Source organism: Aulonocara stuartgranti (genome assembly GCF_965226115.1).
Source record: "Aulonocara stuartgranti genome assembly, chromosome: 8".
Lineage (NCBI taxonomy): Eukaryota > Metazoa > Chordata > Actinopteri > Cichliformes > Cichlidae > Aulonocara > Aulonocara stuartgranti.
In genome coordinates, this window is record NC_138959.1 from 8,014,373 (window position 1) to 8,039,539 (window position 25,167).

General features: G+C 40.9%; 3 protein-coding genes across 10 annotated transcripts in view; 2 read left to right on the forward strand and 1 right to left on the reverse strand.

Moving 5' to 3' along the window:
* The window catches only part of sdk2b (sidekick cell adhesion molecule 2b), a 284,764-nt gene extending 260,631 nt beyond the window's left edge, over nt 1–24,133 (reverse strand). For all 5 annotated transcript variants that reach the window (XM_082544730.1, XM_082544731.1, XM_082544728.1 and 2 more), the window contains exon 1: nt 23,980–24,133. In XM_082544730.1, the coding sequence (XP_082400856.1) occupies nt 23,980–24,118 (139 nt within the window). In that variant the 5' untranslated portion in view covers nt 24,119–24,133. The remainder of the gene's footprint in view (nt 1–23,979) is intronic.
* LOC309713259 (uncharacterized protein) overlaps nt 1–25,167 on the forward strand; it is a 396,604-nt gene that overhangs the window by 295,696 nt on the left and 75,741 nt on the right. The window lies entirely within an intron of this gene.
* Nucleotides 24,685–25,167, forward strand: part of LOC309713261 (uncharacterized protein) — a gene marked incomplete at its 5' end in the record, with an annotated part of 37,106 nt that continues 36,623 nt past the window's right edge. For both annotated transcript variants that reach the window (XM_082544761.1, XM_082544760.1), the window contains one exon: nt 24,685–24,909. In XM_082544761.1, the coding sequence (XP_082400887.1) occupies nt 24,685–24,909 (225 nt within the window). The remainder of the gene's footprint in view (nt 24,910–25,167) is intronic.

Sequence of the window (25,167 nt, forward strand, 5' to 3'; positions counted from 1 at the left end):
TGACTTGCATATGTCATTTTTTTTCTTATAGTGCCCTGGATATTTTCCATCTGTCTGTTTTTTCTTTCCCCCATAGCTTTAAAAGAGAGGCCTGTCCAAGCTTAGTATATCAGCCTCATGGTCAAATGATAACAGTTAAAGCCTTGCTCCATATACACTGTGCTCAGAACAATATGTGTTGTTACTGATAGCCATGCACTGTGCCTTAGTGATCCTTTAACCAATAAAAACCATGTGACAATACAGGAAATAAAGTGTGTTCTCATTCTGAAATTAAGTCTGATTTATCCATGTTCCAATCATCTCTTTATTTGTTGAAGAGGAGTTTGTGTCAAATTAAAATTCACTTTATCACATAGATCCAATTTATGCATGGATTTGGTGCCGTTTTAAATTGTATTAATTATTAGCAAAGCGCACATATTCACATATCTTCAGTACTAGATCATTCCAACTCTAGATGTTTCTGTCTTGAACACCCACTTTCTATTTCAGGGTATCTTGATATACCCCAAGTGTGAGAGAATGCCTCTCATTTAAACATTCTAGCACAGAGCCTTGGGTGATGCTGTCTATGTCTAGCCTGAGGGCAATGATACGTGCTCATACATTTTTCACACCTGTAAGACAGATGAGGACCACATGGGCTGAACATGAGCAACTTCTCTAGACAGCACACGGTAGTGTTGTGATTTGGATTCTCCCATATGGGAGTAGAATTAAACCTCTTTAAATGTGAAAAAGCAACTCGGAGAGCCCTTTGGGGGCAAAGAGGCATTGAGAGGGGGAAAAAAAGAGAAAACAAGGCAGCACATAAGAGAGGGGGAGATGGGAGGATGATGGAGATGGGAGGAAAAATATGCCTGTGGCTGGAAAGAGAAACCAAACTAGCTCATTACTGACCCAAGCACATAGAGAGGAAGAAAGGGGGCAAATAACAGATGAACATTGTGGATCAAAAATGGGGAAAAAAAATAAAGAAAGATAACAAATAAAGAAAAAATATTTACAATTTTGCTGTTGTTACACAGTAGTATATCATTGTTATGGCGATTTCATCATTGTGACTGCAATATATTTTTGCAGTCCCCATGTCAGCTGAGCACACCCTGTTAGAGAAATTTGTAGGGTCCTCTAATGAGCAGCAGACCCTCAGAATAACAAACAAGCTTACTCTTGAATAGTACAACACAAAAAAATATGAAAGAAGAGCCGCCCCTTCATCCGATCGCGCACACACACACACACACACACACACACACACACACACATAAACAAAAACAAATAAATGTTCCATTTTTAAATCTCTTCTTCTCAGACTGGTAAGTTAGGAGAAAAATGGGATGGATACTATCTTCATTATTTAGTCTGCATTTCTGACCCATATTTTCTTTCTGTTGCACAAACCTGTTATTCACGGGTTCGCCTTCCTTCTTCTATATCTTTTTCTTTCCTCTCATCTTCCCCATCTTCGCTAGAACATAACAAGCTCACTGACTCCTGCTCTGTGTGCACCGGTGCTGTCCTGTTTTTTATGGGGTGACAAATTAGCCCAGTAGAGAACCATGCTGCCACTGCTGAGCAGTAAACAAGAAAGTTGCCTGAGTGGAAAAATACAAGGTTAGGTTCTGCAAAGGATCTCTTCACTTCCCTTGCTCTCCACACTGCTTCTTTCCTTGCTGCTCTTGCCTCCCTCTGGCCAGAGAAGCATGCCCGCTGTTTCCACATGGCTCGTGCCCAGCAAGCACAGCCATGGTGCAATGAGCCACAGCTTAACACCATCTCAGATACCGACAGTGTGATTGCCGCTAAGGAAATGGAGCAGAATGGTGACTACTGAAGCCAAAATGACAAGTCAACAGGCCTGAGAGTGGGCGCTCACTGAGTAATGAAACCAATATTTTCTGCCAGTTTGGAAGTTAAGCAGGAGGCAGAAACTATAGCTTAACAAATCCTAACAAAAGAGGCATAAGCTGAGTATATCAGTATAATAAGATGGTGTTTTGAATAAATCTTAAAAATGCGATTTGTTGTGGTGGGACAAAATAACCCAGAAAATCAGTTTTTCAACAAAGGCTTCAGTAGAAGAGTTACAAAGTCAAGTTTGTGATGGATCATGAAGACCTGACCCATTAACCAACATTTCTCACTAACGTCCATGTATTTTATACCTATATACATGTCGCTATGTCTGCAACATTTTAATTTCTACTTTTGTTATAAATCAAAACTTGATCAGCAAACACTTCTCCTGTTCCTGTGTCTGTGTATTAGCATTAACCTTAAAAACCTTTGGATTCTACTAAATACAACACCAGAGAAAAGACAAAGCTTAGCACTGGAACCGCCAAGGGGGGTCATTTTGACCAATGGCATTTTTAAAAATCAAGGAAATATATAGTTAGAAAAAAGATATTTAATTACAGCAGGACTAACAAAGGGATGCATAGCTGTGATAGAGTGGGCTGAGCTGGTCAGAGGGCATGACTGAACAGTTGAAGAACTGGGCAGGTTGCTGGATGTGCACCTCTAGCTGAACTTAGACAAAAGTCAAGAGTGTGGAGAACAAAGCTGAGCAAATAAAGTGTCAAATTTGGACTGCAGCAGCCAAATCGAATAGGTTATTATAATTTAAACAAATTTCACAATTTATGCCCACTGCCACCATTGAGTGGAATGTAAGAAGCGTGCCCACAATGTGAGAAAGCAGAAATTATACACCATTTCATGCAGTAGACCATCAGACCATGATGGGACCTGAACTCTTACTAACCTTAAGGATTACATTTCCTACTAACCACTATCATATAGGCTAAAGTTTAAACAAGTGTTGAGTCATATAAGTAATTAAACCTTAATCACTGTTTGTTTCTCCCAGCATTTCCTAAATGTAACCAAAATGTTTATACATGAACAATAGTAACAGAACACAAGTCCAATATTGGCCAGTATCGAGTTTTGGTCAAAGAGCAGAGCGACTGATAACTGTAGTGAATCACTGTATCCCATTATATGTCATGGGTGGAAACATAGCATAGCTAAGTGTCAGTCTGCAGATTTACCATCCTTTGCATTGCATTTTATTTCATAAATCAATTTCCTGAGCATGTCTTTGAGGGCAGAGGGCATAGTAATAATCTCCCACGCAATGTTATGCCAACATCTCTTGCCTCTTTCCTCCTACTCAGGCTAACAAATTACAATCCAGCTCTGAAAACCAAATTATAATGAGTAAGCAAAAAGCCATTTCATGAAGTCCTAATGGAAAAAAGCAGCCCTTAGGGGAGGGGAAATATATTGTAGTTCAGAAGGTGCCACAACAATCCCACATTTTAATGGTGAAATCTTAATTATTCAGAAATGGTGCCATGGGGCAAAGAAGCCATAACTGGGGCTATGAAATTATAGGTAGGACACATATGTTGTGGCAATTAATGTAAATACATAAATGTAAAAAAAGCATGAAAGCTCGTATAACCAGTGTTAGACAGAGATAGCTAAAGGAAGTATGAATTAAGCCTTAGAGCTAGAATTAGAGCTATTAGTCTTGGGCTGTGTGACCCAGCCAAAATAATCAGAGCCTAATTCAACAGAGATACCACCACTGAGGCTAAAGAATGGTCCTCATTAATCATTACAGCATCAGCTACACCAGTGGCCTATGGCTTTAGTCTTTATTAATGGTACCCCACTTAAACTCCCTCTGTTTCTGGTAAGCAGCAGTGCTGCAAAATGGCAAGGACTGAGATCCAGATAGGCACTGACGGAAAACAAGTGGCCCCAAGAATAAATCAGAAAGGGGTAAATGACCCTCATACAGCAAGTCCTGAACAAAATAGCATTACAATTAATTTAATTTTAATAAGCACAAAATAGCTCCAAGACCTCCAATTCAGCATGAAGCAATCTGTTAGAGTAAAACCCTATACCTCTCTTTCTCTTGGATAAAGAATTAGCTAAATATAGGCAAAAAGTCTTGGGAATACATTTGCTTAACAAATTCATTATGCAGGAAAGTTGTCACTGACACAGATTTCAGGAGAATGGGGATTTCAAAAATCATAACGTGAGCCTTAGTACAGTACCGCGAACATTTTTAAATTAGGGTTTCTGTTTTTGACAAGTTGATGCCCAGTTTGGAGCTTGGAGGTTTTTTTCCCCTTTATTTATGTATTTTTTATAAGTTAGGGTTAAGTTACCAAAAAAGCTAACCAGGGGAGGGGCAGGACACTTTTACAAATTGTATTACAAACTGTATTTTGTATTGATGGGGGATGTTAAGGCTGTAGGAGGCCAACTTTGCGTTTTTGTGTGGGGGTGCCCTGGTACTTTTCCCACCCATTTTCTCCTTCAAAGCCAGTGTGCAGCTGGCACCACTTAGCCATCAACACTGGGTACAAAAGCTTGGGAGAAGAGCTGAATGTACTAAACAACTAGTGATTGCTGTCTTCACCACCTGCCAAACAAATGTTTTTCTACAAGTGATTCTGTAATTCTACCTTTTTTCATTTTCATCACTGTTTAGGATTTGCACATGTGTTTCTTTCAATTTAGGTCTCTCGGGGGGCGTGGCAGCCCAGCCAAGTTTGATAAAATTAATTATTTAATTTAAAAAAAGCTGATTTATTTGGGGATTTTTTTTACTCTTGTTCACCTATAAGCTGTTGTTCCTCCCCTTTTAGCTCTTTTTGAACAATATAACAATTAAGGATGTGCAGATAACAAAAAAAGTTACGGTAAAACACTTTCAACCTTTTAAGGTTAACATGTTTTTGCAAACAGCTATTTTCTATTTGCTACTTGCAAATAGCTGCTTGCTGTTTGCTGTGGACTGAACTAGAGCAGGTTTGCTCTCACTGAGCAGAACAATTGATGAGTGGAAAATAGAAAAGCTGGAGCCGTTTTAGGAAGATGATTCTAGGAAAGAGCTGAAATTGCTGGTGTTCCTCTTTACTTCTCTGTGTGTTTGTCCCAATACAGCACATAAAAGAACTATTAGAATTTCAACTCATCCTTTTAGTGCTTTTCAGGTTCCCATCCCTCTTGCCAGCAAAGCTGCTGACAAGTACATTCAATATGTGATTTTGAAGAACTATAAAGGAACATGAAGACATTTAATATATAACACCTTTATAAAAGTAAAAGCTCGTTGTTGTTTTTTAATTACTGTATACACATCTACATAAATAGCGCAATCAAAAAGGATGTGCATGTGAACAGAGCTGAAGTAGACCACTTCATGCACTTTGTTCATTATCCAAACACTTTTACCTCAGACCTACTTCATTCTTTGTTACTTGATGAACAAGATCAAGTGCATAAATCTGAATGGAACACTTTTTTTAGGTGATAACCACCATTTTAACAGTGCTAGGGAGGCATCACAACTCATTGCAACAGACAGCAGTAGAATTTTTTCCAAATTACAGTTAGAGTGGATATCTAGAAAGAAGAAAGGGTAGGATCACACTAAGGGCACATTGAGTGAGAAGAGAATGAAGATGATACACTCAATCAGTCTCCACTCTGAGAGGCCTCTCATTAACTATTCCAGTGATAATGACAGCACTGAGGAAGCTCCTCACTTACTGTTATTGTCATCTCTAGGATTCTTTTCGCCCCACTTCAGTTTCTGGAGAGAACTGTTTTCCTCTTCTTGACCTCTTTTTTTCTTCTTCCCCCTCTTGTATGAAGAGCGAGGCAAACTTAAACTAGTGTTTTCCTCTCCTCCAGTTACTAAGGCCAGTTGGGATTATTCTCAGTTGCGGACACGAACACCTGCAGACACCACGGGTGAATAGGTGCTTTTCTTTCTCTTAGTTTTATTTTTTTAGTCCACATGGAGTCCACAGTGGAGGAGGAATACACAGTTTATGCCCTGTAGTGTTGTGACTGCTGCAACAAATTGCAAGGCGCACAGATGTCCGTATGGAGTCTGGCGTTCACCCTCTGATGACTGATTACTTGGACCCAAGCCGACCCTCACATACTTGCTGAAATACACAAATCCTATCAACACAATCAGTCCAGTCCCTGTTTAAAGAATGCACATACTCAATGTACTGTTCATCTTAATTTATGGCCTTCCATGTGGTTGCACAACATTCCATTCATCCACTATGCATAAAGTGTGCAGTCACCACAATACCTCACTATAATAAGTGCTGAGACAGAGCAAGATAGAGGCTGAGGCATGGTTACTCTTGCCTTGGAGAGGATGTGTCAAAAATTAGGAACTGCACCTTCTGTCATCTGAAAACTCAAAAGGCTACATTTTTGCAGTCATTGACAGAATTAATCACAGCTTTTCAGTGTAACATATCAAAAGATGAACGGTGACCATTTACAGCTACAAACTAAATTGCATTGCAAAACCTGTTTAAATGTTAAACTTTTTTCCCCCTGCAGATTTTAAAACTTGATTGTAGGCTTTGCTTGAATGAAAAGGAAAACTCTCACATCTGTATGACTCCTCTCTCTCTCAGCCCCCTCCATAATTAACATTTTTATTACCATTAAGGTGTCAATGTGATTTTCAGTTTTGCCTCAGCGAAAGCTACTCCTGCTTGTGAAATCTGAAGTGCTTTAAATCTTCTGTGGTCAATGTATATGTTTACATCTTTGTCAAACTTAAAAAAAAAATCCTTTCCTTTTTATCCCGACTACTTCTTTCAGTTTCTAGTCATTTTTTTGGTTGTTTTTTTGCACTTTTGAAAAAAAATGTATCAGGAAAACAGACATTTATAACACCACTGACATGTTTTTACACATTTTTAGAATTGCATTTGAGATCTAATGTTGAAACAAAGTTAAGATGAGGCCACTTCAGTCCACTCCTAGACATGTATGATGATGCAAAAGCTGTTTCTCTTACTCATGTCCTTGTCAGTTAAGAAAAACAAGCACCAGCAGTGCAGACAAAAAACCTGTCTATGATACTTTACAGAAAACTCTAAATTCCTTAAGCTTACAAAAAAGAGAAAAAAAAGGAAGCTTGTAGCTACCATCGTCAATACCCTGATTTCATCCAGTAACTACTAAAGCTACTAGAAGGGTAATTTCATGCCAGGTAGCTCCCTCTCCTTGCTCAACTCTGACTAAATAACCAGACCCAGAGGGCTCTTTCACAGCAGGTGTTCTGTTAGTGCCTAACCCCGTACACCCACCCACCCTCTCTTGCCTCATCACTCCACCCACATTACAGTGAGCACAGAGGAGGCCATGCTCCCCTCAGCGTTAAGACAGAACACTTTGTTACAGCTCTATTAGCTAACTAATCTGAAAGAACTTTATTTTATTAGTCCCTTAAGACTCCTGCCAAGGCCCTTTTCATCCTTTATGGATTCAGTAACTGTGCAGACTCCGTCTCCCTGCCCCTCCCCTTTCCTCCTGTCTCTCCCAATCCTTCAATCCCTCCATCTTACATGCTTGCTCGCCCCTTCACATACAATAGAGCTCTGTGGTACTGGCAAGGTTGCACCAACTGCGCATTACAGATGCAAGTGCACGCACACAAACAGGAGATATTGCACACAACTCACATGAGTCTTCAGTTAGTCGAGCCCGAATGCAGTCTAAATAAGCAATAGAGAAGACGATGTATGAAGAATTGAAAAGCAAAGTTAGATGCAGGAGGGATTCTCACTTTGTAGAAAAATGGAGCTCCAACGGCAAGTCAAATATTCAGGTGTGAATTGATAGCCTCACTGAAATCATCAACATTTGCCTTATATGGCTTCCGCTCGATTTCCCCCAGCTTGCCCACAACCCACAAGTAACACATTCTGAAATGTGTGGGAGGCAGAAAGGTCTCAACATGATTTGGGGAGAGCTCCATATACAGACAGTTGAGATCAGAGATGAGGAGGTGGCCTATGCCACAACAAGTTCTGTGAGTATTACCATAGCATATTTCACATGCCACAAATGATGTGTACTTGAGCAAGTCATCCAAAATTGCTGCCCCCAAGTGCCTTTCATTTTAATTCACATATTTCACTTGCAGTCATAGTAAGATGATATCTCTAGTGACAGGCCATTTTTACCCATACATTTGATCAAATGGGAAAAAAGATTAGGATTCTGTGATGTCAAAAAAATGAAATATTCAGTAGGAGTTGCCATTAAAAATGAATATGGAGAAAGAGAAACAAGAGAACACTATAGCATACTGTATATCAACTATATGTGCTTTAAAATAAATGAAATGAAAACAGTGAGGTAGAATCCCCAGAATGATTCACAAGAGTTTTAAACAGCATATTTAGCTTTTCAATCTTTTATAACTGATGAGTTAAGAGGAATAAGCAAAACCTTTCATATTATTCATAGAATTTTAAAAATCCATTGTTACATAAAGGCAGCTAAATTGATCAGTGACGAGCTACAGGGGATTCTATATTTATTCTCATTAATTAATGACATTTTGATGTCAAGTGAGAGATCAAACAGCACCAGCCTTATCCCTGGTTTGAGGTTTGAAACATTTATTCCTGATGGTCCAGATGTTTTGGGCTTCTTTTTTTCTTTTCTGTTACACTGCTTCTTTATTCTCTCAGCTACTATGTATGACTGCACTGTAAGGAATTGTTTAGGAAAGAGCTCAACAAAACAGTAGTGACATCAAACAGTGGGCAGCTCCCACATGCACTTCGCTGAAGGGGAGTTTGGACGTCTTGCTCAATATGCAAGGGCTGATGGCATGGCGGCCCAGTGGCAGCACTGGGCCTCATGCCAGAGGAAAGCACTGCACGTAGTGGCTACACGTACATCCAAACGTAAGTGTGCACGCACACATGTACACTGAAAAAGAAAGAGACAGGCATGCGAATGCATAAAACAAGCAAGGATAGCATTGCACATGCACACAAAACCACACACATGTGCATGGCAGAAACTCTAATAATGCCATCAGAGATAGCCTAATGATATTGGAGGGCAGAGTGTGCGGGTTCGCTTTGATCTTCCCTCTTTCCCTTCTCATCCCTCAAAGCTTGTAGCAAAGAAAGAAGCTGAGCAGAGCAGAAAGGGAATAAGGGGGGAGAAAGAGTGAGAGAAGAATAATTGCCAACCTTCATTTAAAAACAAGAAAAAGAGGGATACCACTGAAGTGAACCTTGCGGCAAAGAAAAAAAAAATCAAACTCGTTCTTTTTGCCTGCCTGTACCTGCAGAGCATACAATGGACAGTTGACAGCCCTCACAGGTGCCCCTCAAGCCCTGACTGAACAACAGGGCTGGATTTGGCTGGAGAAGCTGCTGCAGTCCAACAGATTCTCTCTCAGAGGAGCCAGAGACAAATACACCATGTCAATCTGCTCTGTCAGTCCAGCTGATAGCTGCCAACATTAACCCTATGCCTCCTACATGTCTGCTTCCTCCCACAACATACCGAGACAGGTAGTTTCTGATCCTGGCTGTCAATCAAATTTCCAAGCCCATTCCTCCAGTCATACAGGGAAAAAAAATGTCAATCAAGGACGTAGCAAAGTAAAACAGGAATCCCATAAGCTCTCTGTTTGTACCAGATTAAACGGCTTGTTTGTGTTTGTCAGTTTGTTCATCAACTGTAGTGAACCACTATGTCCGTTGATGTGACGGTGTCTTCCAGCCTAGCAAGCACATCTGACTTCACTGGCCATGACGGATTGTGGGCACGGATCTATTTTTGGGGATCTGAAAACGCTCAGAAGGACCTGACAAAAGATTAAGGCCTATGTGTGTCTGCGCCTAAGGGGGCAATGCAGCAGCTGCAGAGGCCAAGGAATGACAGTTGTGAGGAACCAGGACACTGCACCGTATAGTGCCTACTGAATGTACAAATAGAAAACTGAATAATTTCTCTGAAGCAAATATTCAGGATATTCAGGTCTACAAGTCATATTCTAGAGCATGAGGTGTCCATTGGTTTTTGGCTGTTTGACCAAAGTGTGCCAGCAGCATTATTAAAGGGGGGGGGGGGGGGCGGCTCAGGAAAATCATTTTTAAAATATACTGAACTTCCTCAAAAGCAGCATTGTAATTTAATTTGCACAGTCGTCTAAACAAACAGTGAATCCCCTATGCAGTGTAAGGCTGCGTAAAACAAGATGATCAATAACAACTTCACATATTTTCTCATTTCACGGTAAGTTAGGAATGTCTTAAAGGTAACTTTACACAAAGGCTGCAATCGGGCAAAGGTTAACCTACTGTGGTTCTATTAAAGGTGAAAGAAAAGCATCCCAACTCCAGATTCATTTACATGTTTTAGAAGCATTTAGATCAGACACTGTAGTATCTCCTCAGCCAGTACCAGCTGAGACAGCAGTGAAAATGTGTGACTGCTTTATTGCTTTGTTGCGACAGTGACATGCAGTCAAGGCAATCATTGCATGACCAGTTAAATGTAAAAACAGACGGTTAATTAAGTGTCGACGTGAAATCGACCTCTCTTAAGTATCAGAACAGTATGCTGTCCTATAAAGCGTCTCACAATCCCCATTTTGATCCATCCTGGAAATCACTGCCATGTTGTGGCCACAATTAACTGTTGCCTATGGAAGTTTTCTTGAGTACTAGACAATAAATCTGTCCCTGTTATTTTTATAGACATAGCAGCACTTTTTGGCACTCTGTGCATGGACATTATGAGTAAACCTGTGCTCTTTGAGACTGACAGGAGACCAGTGTGCTTGTGTCACACCACTGTGGGCTCACCTTTCATTATCTGTGCATGTTTTACTCATGTAAGCGTGATGGACAGATGTGCATTTAGAAACAGTAGCAAAATAATCACTTTGCACCGTGATTTACAATCTCAAATCTCTTATAATCTCTAATCACCTTGGTCAAGATGTATGACCAACGAAAGAAGTGAAGCAGAGCTTCCACAGAGAAGATTCAGATGATGGCAACTTCTTCAACTTCCTCACACAGTTCACATCTGAGTGTGGTTATTTTGCCGCTATTAAAGAGACACACGTCATTTCTGAGCTTATGAGATGCTGATCTCTCTTTTGGAGACAAAACAATTATCCAACACAACATAAAAAATGTGAAATAAACTCTAAAAAAAAGCTCGTCTACAACACAAGCTCGTTAATGCAGCAGTAGCATTAATCTTTAAACACCAAAAATGCCATATACAAATTTGCTAATAACAGTTTTCTTGTAGTGAGGTGTTTTCACATGGGGTATTGCTATTTTTACTACAGGAAAAGATCTAAATAATTCCTCCACATCATTCCAGCTGATGGGTAAATATTTATCATCTCTAGTAATATTTTAAGATATCGCTCCTCTCTACTCAACATTTTAAACTTTAAGTGTCAGTTTCCAAAATGTAACAATGATCCTAGTGCTTCCTCAGTCTCCAGGCTAATTGCAACAAGATGTAGGTGAGACTGTCATCATATTTTCTGGGTGGTCCACTACTCTCATGGGTGTATTAAGCAATTAAATCGCTCAAACAAACTACAGCAGCATTTTTACTTTTCTTGTTCAGTTTCATACCTGTTTATGCGATACATGTACATTGCACGCAGCCATCATGCATTTGGGTTGTTTTTCCAAATTAACCTTCACAATATAAATTGCCATTTTCCACACAGTGTGGTGCATTTTTACGTGTGCATCGTGCGCTGCTGAGGGAAATGAAGCTGTGAGTAGGTGGTGTGTTCAAGTTCCAAGAGGAATGAAAGAAAAATTATGTGGCCATGACAAGGAACATTTTCTTTAGTGTTGCCATTACAATGAAAAAGACCTCTTCACCTTTTCTCTGACTCTACATTAAAAAGAGGAACACAGAGGACACCTCACATATTTTCTGCAATTTTATGTACAGAACTTTCATAGACAGGATTACATCTTTTAGCCTCCTGTAGTTTCCATTGAGTACACCACTCTCCTCTACCAACACATGCTTTATCTAACAGTGATCAAATCCAGTATCTCCCAAAAGTAATTACACACCTCACGTTTTTGTAAATATTTTAATCATGTCGTGGAGCTGGTGGATGTTAGAAACCTTGGGCTCCTCGACCTTCCGTTTGAGGATGCCCCACAGATGCCCAATAGGGTTTAAGTCTGGAGGCATGCTTGGCCAGTCAAGTACCTTTACCCTCAGTTTATTTAGCAAAGCACTCGTCTTTTTGGAGGTGTGTTTGGGGTTGTTATCATGTTGGAATACTGCCCCGTGGACCAGTTTCTGAAGGGAGGGGATCATGGTCTGCTTCAGTATGCCACAGTACATGTTGGCATTCATGGTTCCCTTAATTAACTGTAGCTCCCCAGTGCCAGCAGCACTCATGCAGCCCCAAACAATGACATCCCACCACCATGCTTGACTGTAGGCAAGACACACTTGTCTTTGTACTCCTCACCTGGTTGCCGCCACAGACTCTTGACACCATCTAAACCAAATAGGTTTATCTTGGCCTCATCAGACCACAGGTAATGCACATCCTTAGTCTGCTTGTCTTCAGCAAACTGTTTGCAGGCTTTCTCATGCATTATCTTTAGAAGAGGCTTCCTTCTGGGACAGCAGCCATGTGATGCAGTGTGTGGCGTATGGTCTGAGCACTGACAGGCTGACCCTCCACGCCTTTAACCTCTGCAACAATGCTGGCAGCACTCATACATCTATTTTCAAAAGACAACCTCTGGATATGACGCTGAGCACTTGCACTCAACTTCTTCGGTCGACCATGGCGAGGTCTGTTCTGAGTGGGACCTGTCCTGTTAAACTGCTGTATGGTCTTGGCCACTGTGCTGCAGCTCAGTTTCAGGGTGTTGGCAATATTCTTATAGTCTAGGCCAGCGGTCCCCAACCTGTTTTGCGCCACGGACCGGTTTATGCCCGACAATATTTTCACGGACTGGTCTTAAGGTGTCGCGGATAAATACAACAAAATAAAACTAGTACCGGTACCGAAAAAAGGAAAATTTATTCATAACACACGTGAAAAGACCCAGGAAAACCGAGTAAACGATAAAAACGATAACAAAATAACGCTGAAAACCGATAAAAACCCTGAAAACTATGCATTTCACACCTGAGCCTCAACTCTCGCGGCCCGGTACCAAACGACTCACGGACCGGTACCGGTCTGAGGCCCGGGGGTTGGGGACCGCTGGTCTAGGCCATCTTTATGTAGAGTTCTTTTATTCAGATCCTCAGAGAAGTCTTTGCCATGACTTCCAGTGACCAGTATGAGAGAGTGTGAGAGCAATAACACCAAATTCAACACACCTGTTCTCCATTTGCACCTGAGACCTTGTAATACTAACGAGTCACATGACTCTGGCTAATTGGGCACAATTTGGATATTTTCATTTAGGGATGTACTCACTTTTGTTGCCAGCGGTTTAGGCAATAATGGATATGTGTTATTTAAAGGTGAGAGCAAATTTACACTGTTATACAAACTGTACAATGACTACTTTATATTGCATCAAAGTGTCATATCTTCAATGTTGTCCCATGAAAAGATACAATAAAATAATTACAAAACGGGTGGACGCACTTTTGTGAGATACTGTATATACACAAAAGTACCAAACTGGGTTAACAGGCAATGATCAGAATGTCTCACTCACCATTACCATCACTAAAGCTACTGTTTGAAGAAAATGAACATACAATATACAACTAACTACTGCGTATGCGATGCACGCAAAAAAGAAAAAACAAATGCGATGACATGTCATGTATGAACACTGGAACACCCCTCTCATGAGATTCTCTTTAAGCAGGCCATTATGGGATTTCTGGGTAAGGAAAACAAAGTAAGACACTACTGAAGGGTGGATAAACCAATCATGTGTGCTTTAGCAAACATAATCATTTAAGTTAAGAATTTTCAGTGACTGTTTGATTTTAACTAAGAAATGTTTATTTAGAAAAGAAAAAAGAAACCCAAATGCATTCTGTTTAATTGCATGATGATGACTTGACTTGTTGTCTCATCTTTGTTATATGCTGTACAATGCAAACTTAGGATGATGAATGGTTGGTCCATCTGGTATTTCCTGCCCATATTCAGTTTTTCCATTAGTCATCATTTCTGCTGTAACTACCCACCTCACCCTCAGCCCCCAAAAAACAGCCACAAGAAACGAACACTGTCAAAACACTCGTTAACTTCTTTGTTTAAATAAAGCCCACACTCAGTGTAAATACCCAGAAGACCACGCTGGAATCTAAATTGTGACCACACAAATACCACTATAGTCAGTGAAGTCACTGGGGAGTTAAGCTTTTTACAACTCCCATAATTAGTAGTCCTGTTTTTATCTCGTTTTTAAAATGTAATCAGCTGTTTCACAGGGAGTTTATCAAAACTGAACTGCACTACTTTATAGTGTTTACGGTACATTTATGGTCTGACTAACACTTGGAGTACTAAATGAAAGACAAAGGTAAGCAACTCTGTTCCATGTAAACTCAAGCTAGTCTGCTCAGTGGTATTGTTATGGTTGTAGGGTCGGGATCCAAAGCAGCTCTTTACTTCTCTCACGTTATAACAGTTTTAAAGATTTCTGCTAGGCAGGAAGAATGATTTAGAGAGCTGTGGCGCTGGCCAATACACTGGGCCATCCACACTTCTTTTACCACTAGTATGTATTGTCTTCTCAAATGGCAATATAAAAGTAGGAGGCCATTTCACAAGACAGTGGAGTGCTGTGAAAAACAGTCACACAAATTTAAGCTATAGTTTTGAGTAAAAGGTCCCTGGCAGCTGTGGCTCCAAATCTCTCACCCCCTTTAACTGTCACATAATGGCTGCAGTGATGTACTGCAATGCCTGCCCAGTACTTAATGGTTATCTACTGCTGTACAGTAACAACAGGGCTCCTTCTCCTTAATATGCCACTTTTGCTAGACTAAAATATGGAGGGACCTCTTTACAAGCACTCCACAAAAATACTCTGTCTTCGGGTGAACACCTCACTCTGTTAACACAATACATAGAATGACAAAATGAAGTGAATGGCAAAATAAGAGATGGGATTCAATAGAAAACTGCCCCATTATACATAGCAATTAATCAATTACTGGGATTGAATCAATATTCCCCGCCCAGTTTGGCAGCCTGACAGCACTCAGGTGTAATTAAAATTGTTGCTATTGACAAATCAAGATGGATGGAGGGTCTGCCGCCTGCACTGATCAGCTCTGAGAGCGATTCACTCTGTGTGACAAACCTGTGGGATGGGTTTTGTTTTTTATGTGTGTGCGTCTACAAATGTGTGATTGGGTATCGCATCAGTGAATGTGTGCACGGTGTCAGTAAGGCTGCAATTAGCGTCCCTAAGTTGAGGTCAAGCACAAGTAATGCACAAGGTCAAAGCCCAGTGTCCAAACATCCATTTCACTCTGCCACCTTCTATTATCACTGGGTTATTCCCATTAAGCTGACTGCTAAGAGTGTTAAATAATTTAGTCATGTGTAAAGTCTATCCAAGCAAATGATGATCAAGATGTTAATCTAATCTCATCTAAATTTAGGAAAGTGCTCAAGTGTAAAGTATACAGAAAAGCTATGAAAGTATGTCTGTCTTTCAAAGTGGAACATTTTCTTCCACCTTTCAGAGTCACAGATAAAATAGGAATCTCAATTAGAAGGTGATATCAGATTCTAAGCCTTTAAGATGATACCAGCAGGGTAGCTGAATGTGGTGATGGATGAGCAGCTGGCTAAGAAAGCAATCAGGAGCTTGTCAGCCTTCAAGGGACAAAAATGTCACACACAGACTCACAAAAGTTTCAAATAAAGGCTTTGATTAGCTTCCAGTTAATTGGCGATGCTGCGATCACCTTTTTTTTTTCTCCCTTTCCCCTCTGCCTCATTCCATCTTTGACTATCTTTCTTTTCACATAAGACAACATTTATAAATTACAGCTGCAAAAAAAATTATTTCAACAGTGCTTGGTGTTTACATGAAGCTTGGCAGGAGTCAAAGGAACTCTTCAAAAGCAATATCAGAGGCGTCAATGATCAGTGCAAAAATAAAAATGCCAGAACATTCTTTTTCTGAGATGTAAGACATTTATTATTGAGGGGTCCATGCCTTAAATCTCTTGAGACTGGCCCTTAAGCATTAAACAGAACAAAAAACGGAAAATAAGAACAATGTTTCATGAATTTGAACACAATTTTCAAAGAAGTGTCACGAAGGAGTAATTTATTGCACTATTAAAAAAGGAAGACAATTTCAATCCCACACAGCTAACGCATTAAAAACGCATCCCATTAGTCCATTTCTGGTTTTTACCTCTCAGTCAGTTAAAAGGTTAACATATTAACACAGGGAAACAAATTAGCAACTGCAGAGAAGGCAATGCATCATTCAGTATACTTTTCTTTTAAAGCTTTAGAAAATAAAGGCTGTAATTGTCAAGTATATGAAAAATTAAAGGAGTGCTTTCTATGCCACAGGCAAGTGGCAAAAGTGAGGCAGGAAAATTAAGCGATATACAGAATCTTCTATAAACTATCTGACATATAAAACTCTGATGTCCTGGTTGCTTTCTTAGGAAATGCTATAAATTTGTGAGGTTTAAAGAAAATCTATTTGTTTGTGTGCAGCTTATGAGTGCTGGGATAGCTTATTAGCTGTGAAAATTGTCAGAATGCTGACTTCCACATTGGTGCTTTGTTCTACAGTAAAGCAGTATAGACTATACATTGCCAGCTCTCACTCGAGCTTAAGACCAACAAGAAAGGAAGGATGCACTACCCTCTGCTGCTGTTCAGCAGAAAATTCTCAAGGAGGTAGACATCCAAATTAGTGAAAAACTGACATCAATAAGGTTATCAAGTACCCATTTATTTATACATTCAACCAATCGTACTGGGAGAAAAGTGATAAACACAGACCTGTTCACATTTTCCCTGAAATTCTTTAGCATGTTTCTCCAACTGGACCAGTCCTACACAACAATTGTGACCAAATGCAGCCAATTCTCTGTAAAAGAAAAGCCTAGATGATGTAATGCATGAGATGCTTATTCATAAAAAAGAAACCAGTTTGGATGCGATACCTGGAGAGAAAGAAAAATCTCCTGTATCGAAATGTTAAAGCAGCCCCACACAAACATATTCAAATGTCATTAGATGGTTGAATCGAAAACACTGCCTTAGAAAATAGAAAGCCCATTCAGACCCAAATGAATAAACACACTCATTTTGTATATAATGTGTGAGTAATAGCTCATAACAGCAAGGTTATCCGTCAAATGCATCTGGAAGTGGAAAAAGACTCATGTTCTAATAGTTCTCTTCATTCCACAGTATTATTATGTAAAGCATAAAAATGTATTCTCTCATCAAATCAAAGCACCCTACAAATCAAAGTTAAGGCAATTACAATCTTATTCCACCCTTTCAAATGGCAACAGCTGTTTCCCCATGGTCAAAATTGCAGCATAATTGCACACGGTAGCATATGGTTATGGCTGATTAATCCAACTGGGGGTGAAGGCCCATTATTCCTGCATGGGATGGGTAAATAGGCAGTGGATCCGAGTGCTGGATAGACGGGTAATGGGATGGCGAAAAAGGGAATGGGCCTTTGATGAGATGTCTGTTAAAAATGGCGTGATTGTCAGAATCGATCAGACCCTCTACAGTCCTTATCCAAGTCTTTAAAATGATCTGCTTGTCATCCGGTTTCTTCAACACAGAGTAATGCCAGTGGTGCAAATCTATGCAGAAAGGAGGAACAGTTTAGTCCGAGCCCCTTTTATTATACGATATGTATTGCTGTGGGCATTTCCAATTTAATTCCCCTTCATGAACTCCATGAACTAGTAGTGGGGACATTATTGTAGCTCCAGGGGAACCCGGTGTGCATGCCAGAGATGTGATCGTTAAGCCTGCTTACTGGTTTGTGGGCTTAGACTGGCCACCGCTTGTAAACAGATGAACACCCACAAGCCCATAGAGCTAATGTATGCATTCAAATTCATAGTTCGCCGGCAAACACACTCACACAAAACACATCCCCCAGGGAACAGCAATTACAGGGTTCATAGGTGGTTTCCAAAGCCTCCAGCCAATCTGAGTGCATTTCAATTGTAAACACACAAGGATCCACATGAGTGCGTTGGGTTTGGGGGCCTCCTGAAGCTAGTGTCACTCTAAGGTCTGTGCTCATTTCCATCTAGCCAGATGAGGGATGATGATGGTAAACAGGCCTTGACTGTGACTCCCCCCTGCCTGTTGCGGGTTGCATAATGTCCTACTTAAACAGTGAGGGAAAAGTTCAAGTCTGTAATCACATTCATACCTCCCGCTTATTATTTTGTTGAAGTCTTTTTGGAGTCCAATTTGAAGGACGTAAGCAAGAGCCGATCATGCTCACTACAAGGTATTGTGCACTGGAATCCCACGTGTGTGGCACAGAAGTACAGAAGGCCCCCAGATGCTAATTTAACAAGCTGTGAGAGTGCACAAGTGTGGCTTGGCTTGCCTCAGCAAATATGAAAAACACAGGATATGCTTTCAGCACAGTGATATTAAAACAAGGTGGAATGCCCTACTGTAAATCCTTCAATCCATTCGCAGTGCATAAACCTTGTTCATGCCGAGGCTTTATTGTTCCAGCTCACACACAGTAGATCGAAAGGAGCACAGGCTTCAAAAGGAAAAAAAAAGCCAACCCCAAAAAAACACTGTAGTGTTCTTTCTGAAAAGCCAAGTATAATAAACATGTAAGCTATCAGTGTTCTCCACACCGTACATGAAAGGGTAAATACTAACACCTGTAAATAAAGGTGCACAAAATGCACAAGCTCAGCTTTTACAAATACATTCTTCAAACCACCTTCAACTTCTGCTGTGCATGAAAATGTGCACCCACAAACACGGGGAACAAATGGAGCAATAATTTCTGTGCAGGTATTCTAACTTGGCCAAGTGCAAAGCAGAATGATCAAAGAAGAACATGTCAGAGAAAAAAAAGACAGTCAGCAGTGCTGGTTTAATCCAGTATAGTCACTGCCCCAATTAGACTATATGACTGAACAATGAAGCCAACTCATCATCACTACTAAAGCCAAAAGGGAGAAGAGTACACCCTCTGTTTTTTGGATTCACAAAAATATTCAAATTGCTTTCAGTCATTCAGCAATGACCCTTCTCTCTCTCAGTGTATACTGACAATTCCCAGCTGGTCTGGGTGGCCTCTTTTCCCATTCCCAGAAGCCAAATTAATAACCATGCAAAGACAAATAGGACAGCCATGGCAAACAGACTCCTTTGTGCCATGTTCCAGGCAGTGGGCAAAATGACAGCGGCTTAAAGAGACTATTTGTGAATTAGGCTACTACATCATTGCCTCAGTTTGTTCTGGTCAAACTGTCTGGACTGCACAGCACTTAGAATAGCATAATCTGAAATTTCCAATTTTCCAATAAAATGCCTCTTTTTGAGGTTACATAGCTATTTCCAAGAGAGAAGCTGGTTGAAATTTTAGGATTTAACTTCTTACAATGTTCCATGAACTAAAAATGAAAAAAGGGAGAGCGTCTGGCATGCCAATGGGGGAATTTAGGGAAGCAATCACAGAACAGAAAGTTGTGAAATGGTATCGATTATTCCTTGCTATTGTTACTCTGCAGCACCCTGTAGGAAGTGAGCCACTGTTGGTGGCTCCATATTTATGCCACCTCTCTTCACGTTAAACTCTCATCCTTTCTTTCCCATCTAAGCGCATCAATTTTTACACTATTTTGTCACAAAGATCAAACAGCAGACGACCATAATCAGGATCATTTTCCTCCTCTTCCTATTCTTCTCCCTCCGCGATGATTCTCCGGGGAAGTGACAGTTCATGTTCTGTTGGTTCTACATCATGAAGAATTGTTCATCCTAATTAAATAATTCATTGTGCAATTTAAAGAACAGCCTCCGACTCAAGCAAAAGCACCACTTGTGAGCAATACAAGTTTACAGAAAACTTCTCACGTTGATAGTGTGCAGAGAGTGTTTCTTTATATTTCTCTTTGAAGTGTTTTTTTTAAACATATATCTAAGCAATTAGTACGCTCTGTCATAAATTTTCAAAGACTATGTGTGGCAATTTGATAACATAGTCCCACTCTTAACCTTTTTGGCTGTATGGTACTGCAAAATTGGGCCAAGATCAATAAATAAAAGTCCCACTTCAAAAAGCTCTGAAAGTGCTATCCAGAGAGAAAAACAGAAGGTCTTTAGTTACACCTCTCTCTTAGACTTGCCACTACTAGAGACCTTCGGTGGGTAGTTTTGTTTTATTGAATGTAGCGCACTGAAACTCTAGACATCCCTCTGAGAAATCTATCACTGGACTTTGTCCATGAGTTTTCTTGCCAGCCCTGAATACTAAAAGCGATATGTTGTGACCTTTTGCCAAAGTGCTGGCTGCAGGGATCTACGACAGCCTCGCTTTTTTTCCCTCTCCTTCCCTTTGAAAATCATTTCACAGGGCACAGCTGCTACAAGGAAACAGAGATCCCCAGTCTGTCAATTAAGATGAGTGACAAATCAGGACATTTGTAGTCTGGAGACATTCTCTCAACCCCTCTGTCTCCACAAATCATTCTCAGTCCAATCTCAGTTGATTCTTTTTTTTTTTGGCTTAGCTCAATTCACTTACTTCAGCTTTGTTCAAATCCATAACAATAAGTTTCAGTAATCCTACAAAGAACATGTGTACTTGCTACTAATAAAAAATGTGATACACAAAAGACCAAAGGTGACTGTAAAGGGTAACAGGAAATAGATTAATAGTCTTGGTTTAAAGTGTCCCTTGCTCACTATACACAGTGTTTCAGGCACTTGCAGTCGGAGGTTTATCTCCAAAGGGGCTGGAAATTACCTTCTCAAGTGTGGGCAAATAAAACACACAATGACCATTTAGTGGAAAAGATGAGTCACATCAAGGTAACAAAAATGCAAAAACCTCTATCTCAACATTTCTCCCTTGAAAATGCAGCTTTTACTTTCATCGAAACAAGTCAAGAGCTTTCCCCAAAAGGCAACCATCTCCTTTCATTCACACAATTTCAATCAACTTTCCTCTAAGATTGAAAATGGAGATGACGCACTGCACTTCTATGATTGTGTCAAGATTCATGTCCAATACATTAAGCTACAAACACACCACAGCTCTAAAAATGTTGTGGCTGATTCCTGCGCCATGTCCTAGTAGCGCCACACACCCTGTCATAACCACGCTTACTAATGTTAATCTGAGTGCCACTCCTCTGACAGAATGAAATCCTGAAGTCCCTGCGAAGCTCCTCGAGTTGAGCTGTAGCTAGTCAACATAATCTGCAGACGTTGAGTGACGCCGATGTGTCTGTGCCAAACATGACATTCCAATAGAGTCCTCCCCTGCTGCTCAAAGCTCCAAAATAGACATGTTAGAAATGACAAAACCAGCAGGCGAGCCCAGCATTGTCTCGGCATGACCTCAGTAAGCGAATGAGAGTGAACAGTGGGGACAGACCAGACAGCTCTTATAACTGTCACTTTAAACACAATATCCAGACTGAGTTTGCAGAAAGGCTTTTTTATTCAATTTCAAGACAAGAGTGTGCTTATGTGTCAGTAACCAAAAATAAAGTGTTTAAAAGTTAAAGGGTCTTTGTTTAAACCACGGAATACTTTCCTATTTTGGATAAATCAGAACTACTCATGGACTAAATGCAAGTTTTTTGCCATCAGTTTAATCCTGATGTACATCATTTAATAATGAGACATTTTTTTACTCTTTTCCCTGCCACACAATGACGATGAGTGACAATGTATGAAATAAAAGGACCGAAGAAGATCCCTCTTTGCTCACCAAGCCCTAAAGCAAGACTTCATAGCACTTTGGTCTGATGAAGGCTGTTCTCCCATCGTTAAAAAGCTGTTTTAGCAGACTGGTCATTAAAATATGGCAAGCACTGGCTGACATGTCCATCCAGAGGCAGGCTACTTGCCTCATCATGTTCTTTAATCATCGGGTGGAAAGAGAGCATCCCACACTGGGGTCACTTTCAACGAGCTGCACTCTGAATGGTCTGAAGAGAGTCCAATTAAATCCTACATTTTCTGACCCAAGAGTGACTATGTGATGGAATCTGAGAGCTGCTGCTGGATGGATTGAGCAGAAAGAGAGTGAGAGTGATTGCAAGCCTTCATCCCCAACATACATAGTCACATGCATGCATAATTTCTGTATGCATCAGTGCATAACCACAGAAAAACTCGCAAAACATTCTCCCCGGGCCACCTCTGTAAATAATGTGTTCTTATTTAACTTGCTTGGTTAAATAAGCATTCAGAAGGAAAGAAAGAAGAGTGGGGCAAAGCATCTAGAATCAGATACAAACAGCAGGAGAGAAGCAGTTATAGAAAACGAGAAAGCAACAATGTCAGGACTCTTAATCCCTAGGACACATGAGTTATCAATCTGTTGTAAATGTCAAACGCGGGGATATGCCCCTGTGAACGATGGATATCTGCCTTGTTTGTTTGTGTGTGCACATTTTTTTTAAATTCATCTTTCCTACATTGTATTATTGAGTAAGCCCCACAAGAGCTTAGAGTCTATCTTGAGCGGCAATACTCTCTCTTCATAGAGCCATCAGTACCTGAATCCCAACAACCTGAGCGGAGGTGGTGCAGCAGAGGAAGGCAAAGAATGAGAAGATTGTCATCCTGAGACTGTCACAGTCTCCTGATCCATGTTCAGAGTACATATGTTTGAACATATATACTCTGAACATGCCTGAATGAGAGGTCAAAGAGACACAGTACAAGAGTTCCACTTTGTGCAGTGTGTGATGAAGCTTTGAAGTGTGAAGAAAGAGGACAACCCTCAGTCAAGTTCATCATGTTTCCATTTTCATTTTCTAGCAATTTTCCAGGCTCTACTTCAGCGAGGAACCCCTGGAGCAACAGCAAGGACCCATGGTGCAAACTCCTGACCCCACTAAATGTGCGTTTGAATCAAAGTGACAGTAATGTACACGTTAATCTCCCGGAGCAACTAGGTTTTCTTTTAGAATAGTTAAAAAAAAAAAAAAAGCAACCGACTTTAGCATAACAGCATAAAAAATAAAACACCCTGCAGCTCTGTGATAGGTGGATAAAAATGAAAGGAAGAATGCCTGAGGTTACAGTAGACTCCCTTTCTGGGCACCGAGTCTCCACAGAAATATTACAGGAGATCTTGTGGGATTATTGCGCTGAGAATTTGACTCATGAAAAACAGATAATAAAAAAAAAGAAGATAAACGCCACCGATTCCCTGTGAACTGCCACACTTGGCTGGTGCTTCCCTCCGCTCAGGCTGCATAATTCTCAGAAAACCAATTAATTTTCAACATTTGATACTTTACCTCTCTGTGCCCGCTCTAATCGTTGCATTTCAATATGTATGTATTTGTTTGCCGCGCTTGTTTGCCGTGCAAAGTTTAGTTTCCTGCGGGGAAGAGTGATTAATTATTTTGTACTTATTAATCAGCTTAACGTTTTAACAGCTTGGCTCGTAATGGCACGTGACATCAGAGGGGCTCATTATACATGTTCAAACTGTAAAACAAAAAAACAGCAGTAAAAAAAAAAAGAAATAAATAAGAGTATTCGTTAAAACGGTCTTTTTTGAAAACTTGAGAAACCTTAAAATGTGTCTCATTAGATTCTAGACTTAACCCACATCGGTGTGGATGAACTCAATGAAGTTTGATATACGTTAAGTGTGGGGGAAAACTAAGCCTATTTTAAATGTTTATTAAACGTGAGAGTGGTGCCACATTTAACAGAGCTCAGCATCTCACTGATGTGAAGCCTAATGAGAAAATTGTGGGCTACGTGCAAAAGGATGAAGACTGCAAAACTCCGGTGCCACACCACACCGGAAAGGGTTCCATGTTAACATCTAACACAGCAGGTAGCTACAAACACCAATGGGCCGGTGTGATCGGTTCATCGGTACAGTAGCGATCCAACACTCTTCTTACCTTGAGGTTGTGCGCAGTGGATGAGTAAGGAAAAAAATAAAATCCATGCGACGCGCCACATCGATCTGTTAAAGGAGTCCTCAAACATGGTCCCAAACCTGGAGGACTGGACAACAAGTGCCCGGTGAGCTTTAAGCATGCCGTAGTGGCCGAGTCCCGCCGTGGCTGTGGTGCCGTTCGCCTGCTGCTTGATTCGCTCTGTCAGGAGGACCTGCGACCACTAAAGTCGAGCAGAGCGCACCGACCTCGGAGCGCAAAACCAAGCCTCTGCCGTAGCCTGTGGCGACCGGAGAAATTCGGTCAAACTGTGTGTTTGTTTTACAGTCTAAGTTCGCTGCAGTTCCACGAGCCTCGTTGATGGTAAAATATTTTCGTAGGAGTACCGAAACAGAGCGCGTTTGTTTATCTGAAGGATGCAACTCAATTAGATGAATCCAGGTTAAGTCCAAGTACAGTCTGTCTCTTGCTGCACCTGTAAGAAGGAAAGCTGCACCTCATAGAACACCTTTCCCCACTTACACGTCGTGCGTCCTTGAGATGCTGGTTTGTTCTTTTTCTTCGTCTTCTTCTCTTTACTTAACTTCCTCCTTCGCCTTGTCCCCGGCGGAGTGCTTAGGTGTTTTTGTTCTTTCTCTTTTCTTCTTCTCCAAAGCACAGAACAGACTTTTCCTCGAATCCTTTCCTTTCTGAAGAGGAGCGCCACAAATGGAGCACACCCCCCGTAAAGTTCCTCCCCAGAGCGCACCGTCAAGGTCGCCAATTTGCTTTGACAGGAGCGGAGAAGAACTACAGCAGTTCGCTGAGCGGAGAATGGGGGCGGTGGGGAGAGAAACTTGCATGCAGTCACAGGATGAGAGTGGGAGCCGTGCCGTAGAGGAAAGCCCGGTTGCCGGTGCCTCGGATGAGGACGAGTCCCGGGTTCTTCGTGAGGTAACGCTGGGATCTGATGCTTCAGCAGCAGCGCAGCGCATGATGCCACCATGCGGCCATGCGCAAAAACACATCTCCTGTTACAATACAGCCAAGCACATGGTTTCAGGAGAGGATTTTATTGCTTTCCACATTACACAAAGGTGGAATGAATATAGTCCTTTGTTAAAATGATTTAAGGAGCATGCGTCCGGCTTGTGCTGCCAAGAATGTAGTGGTTCTTAGGGAGCCTGTGGAGAAATCACTATGATATTTCTG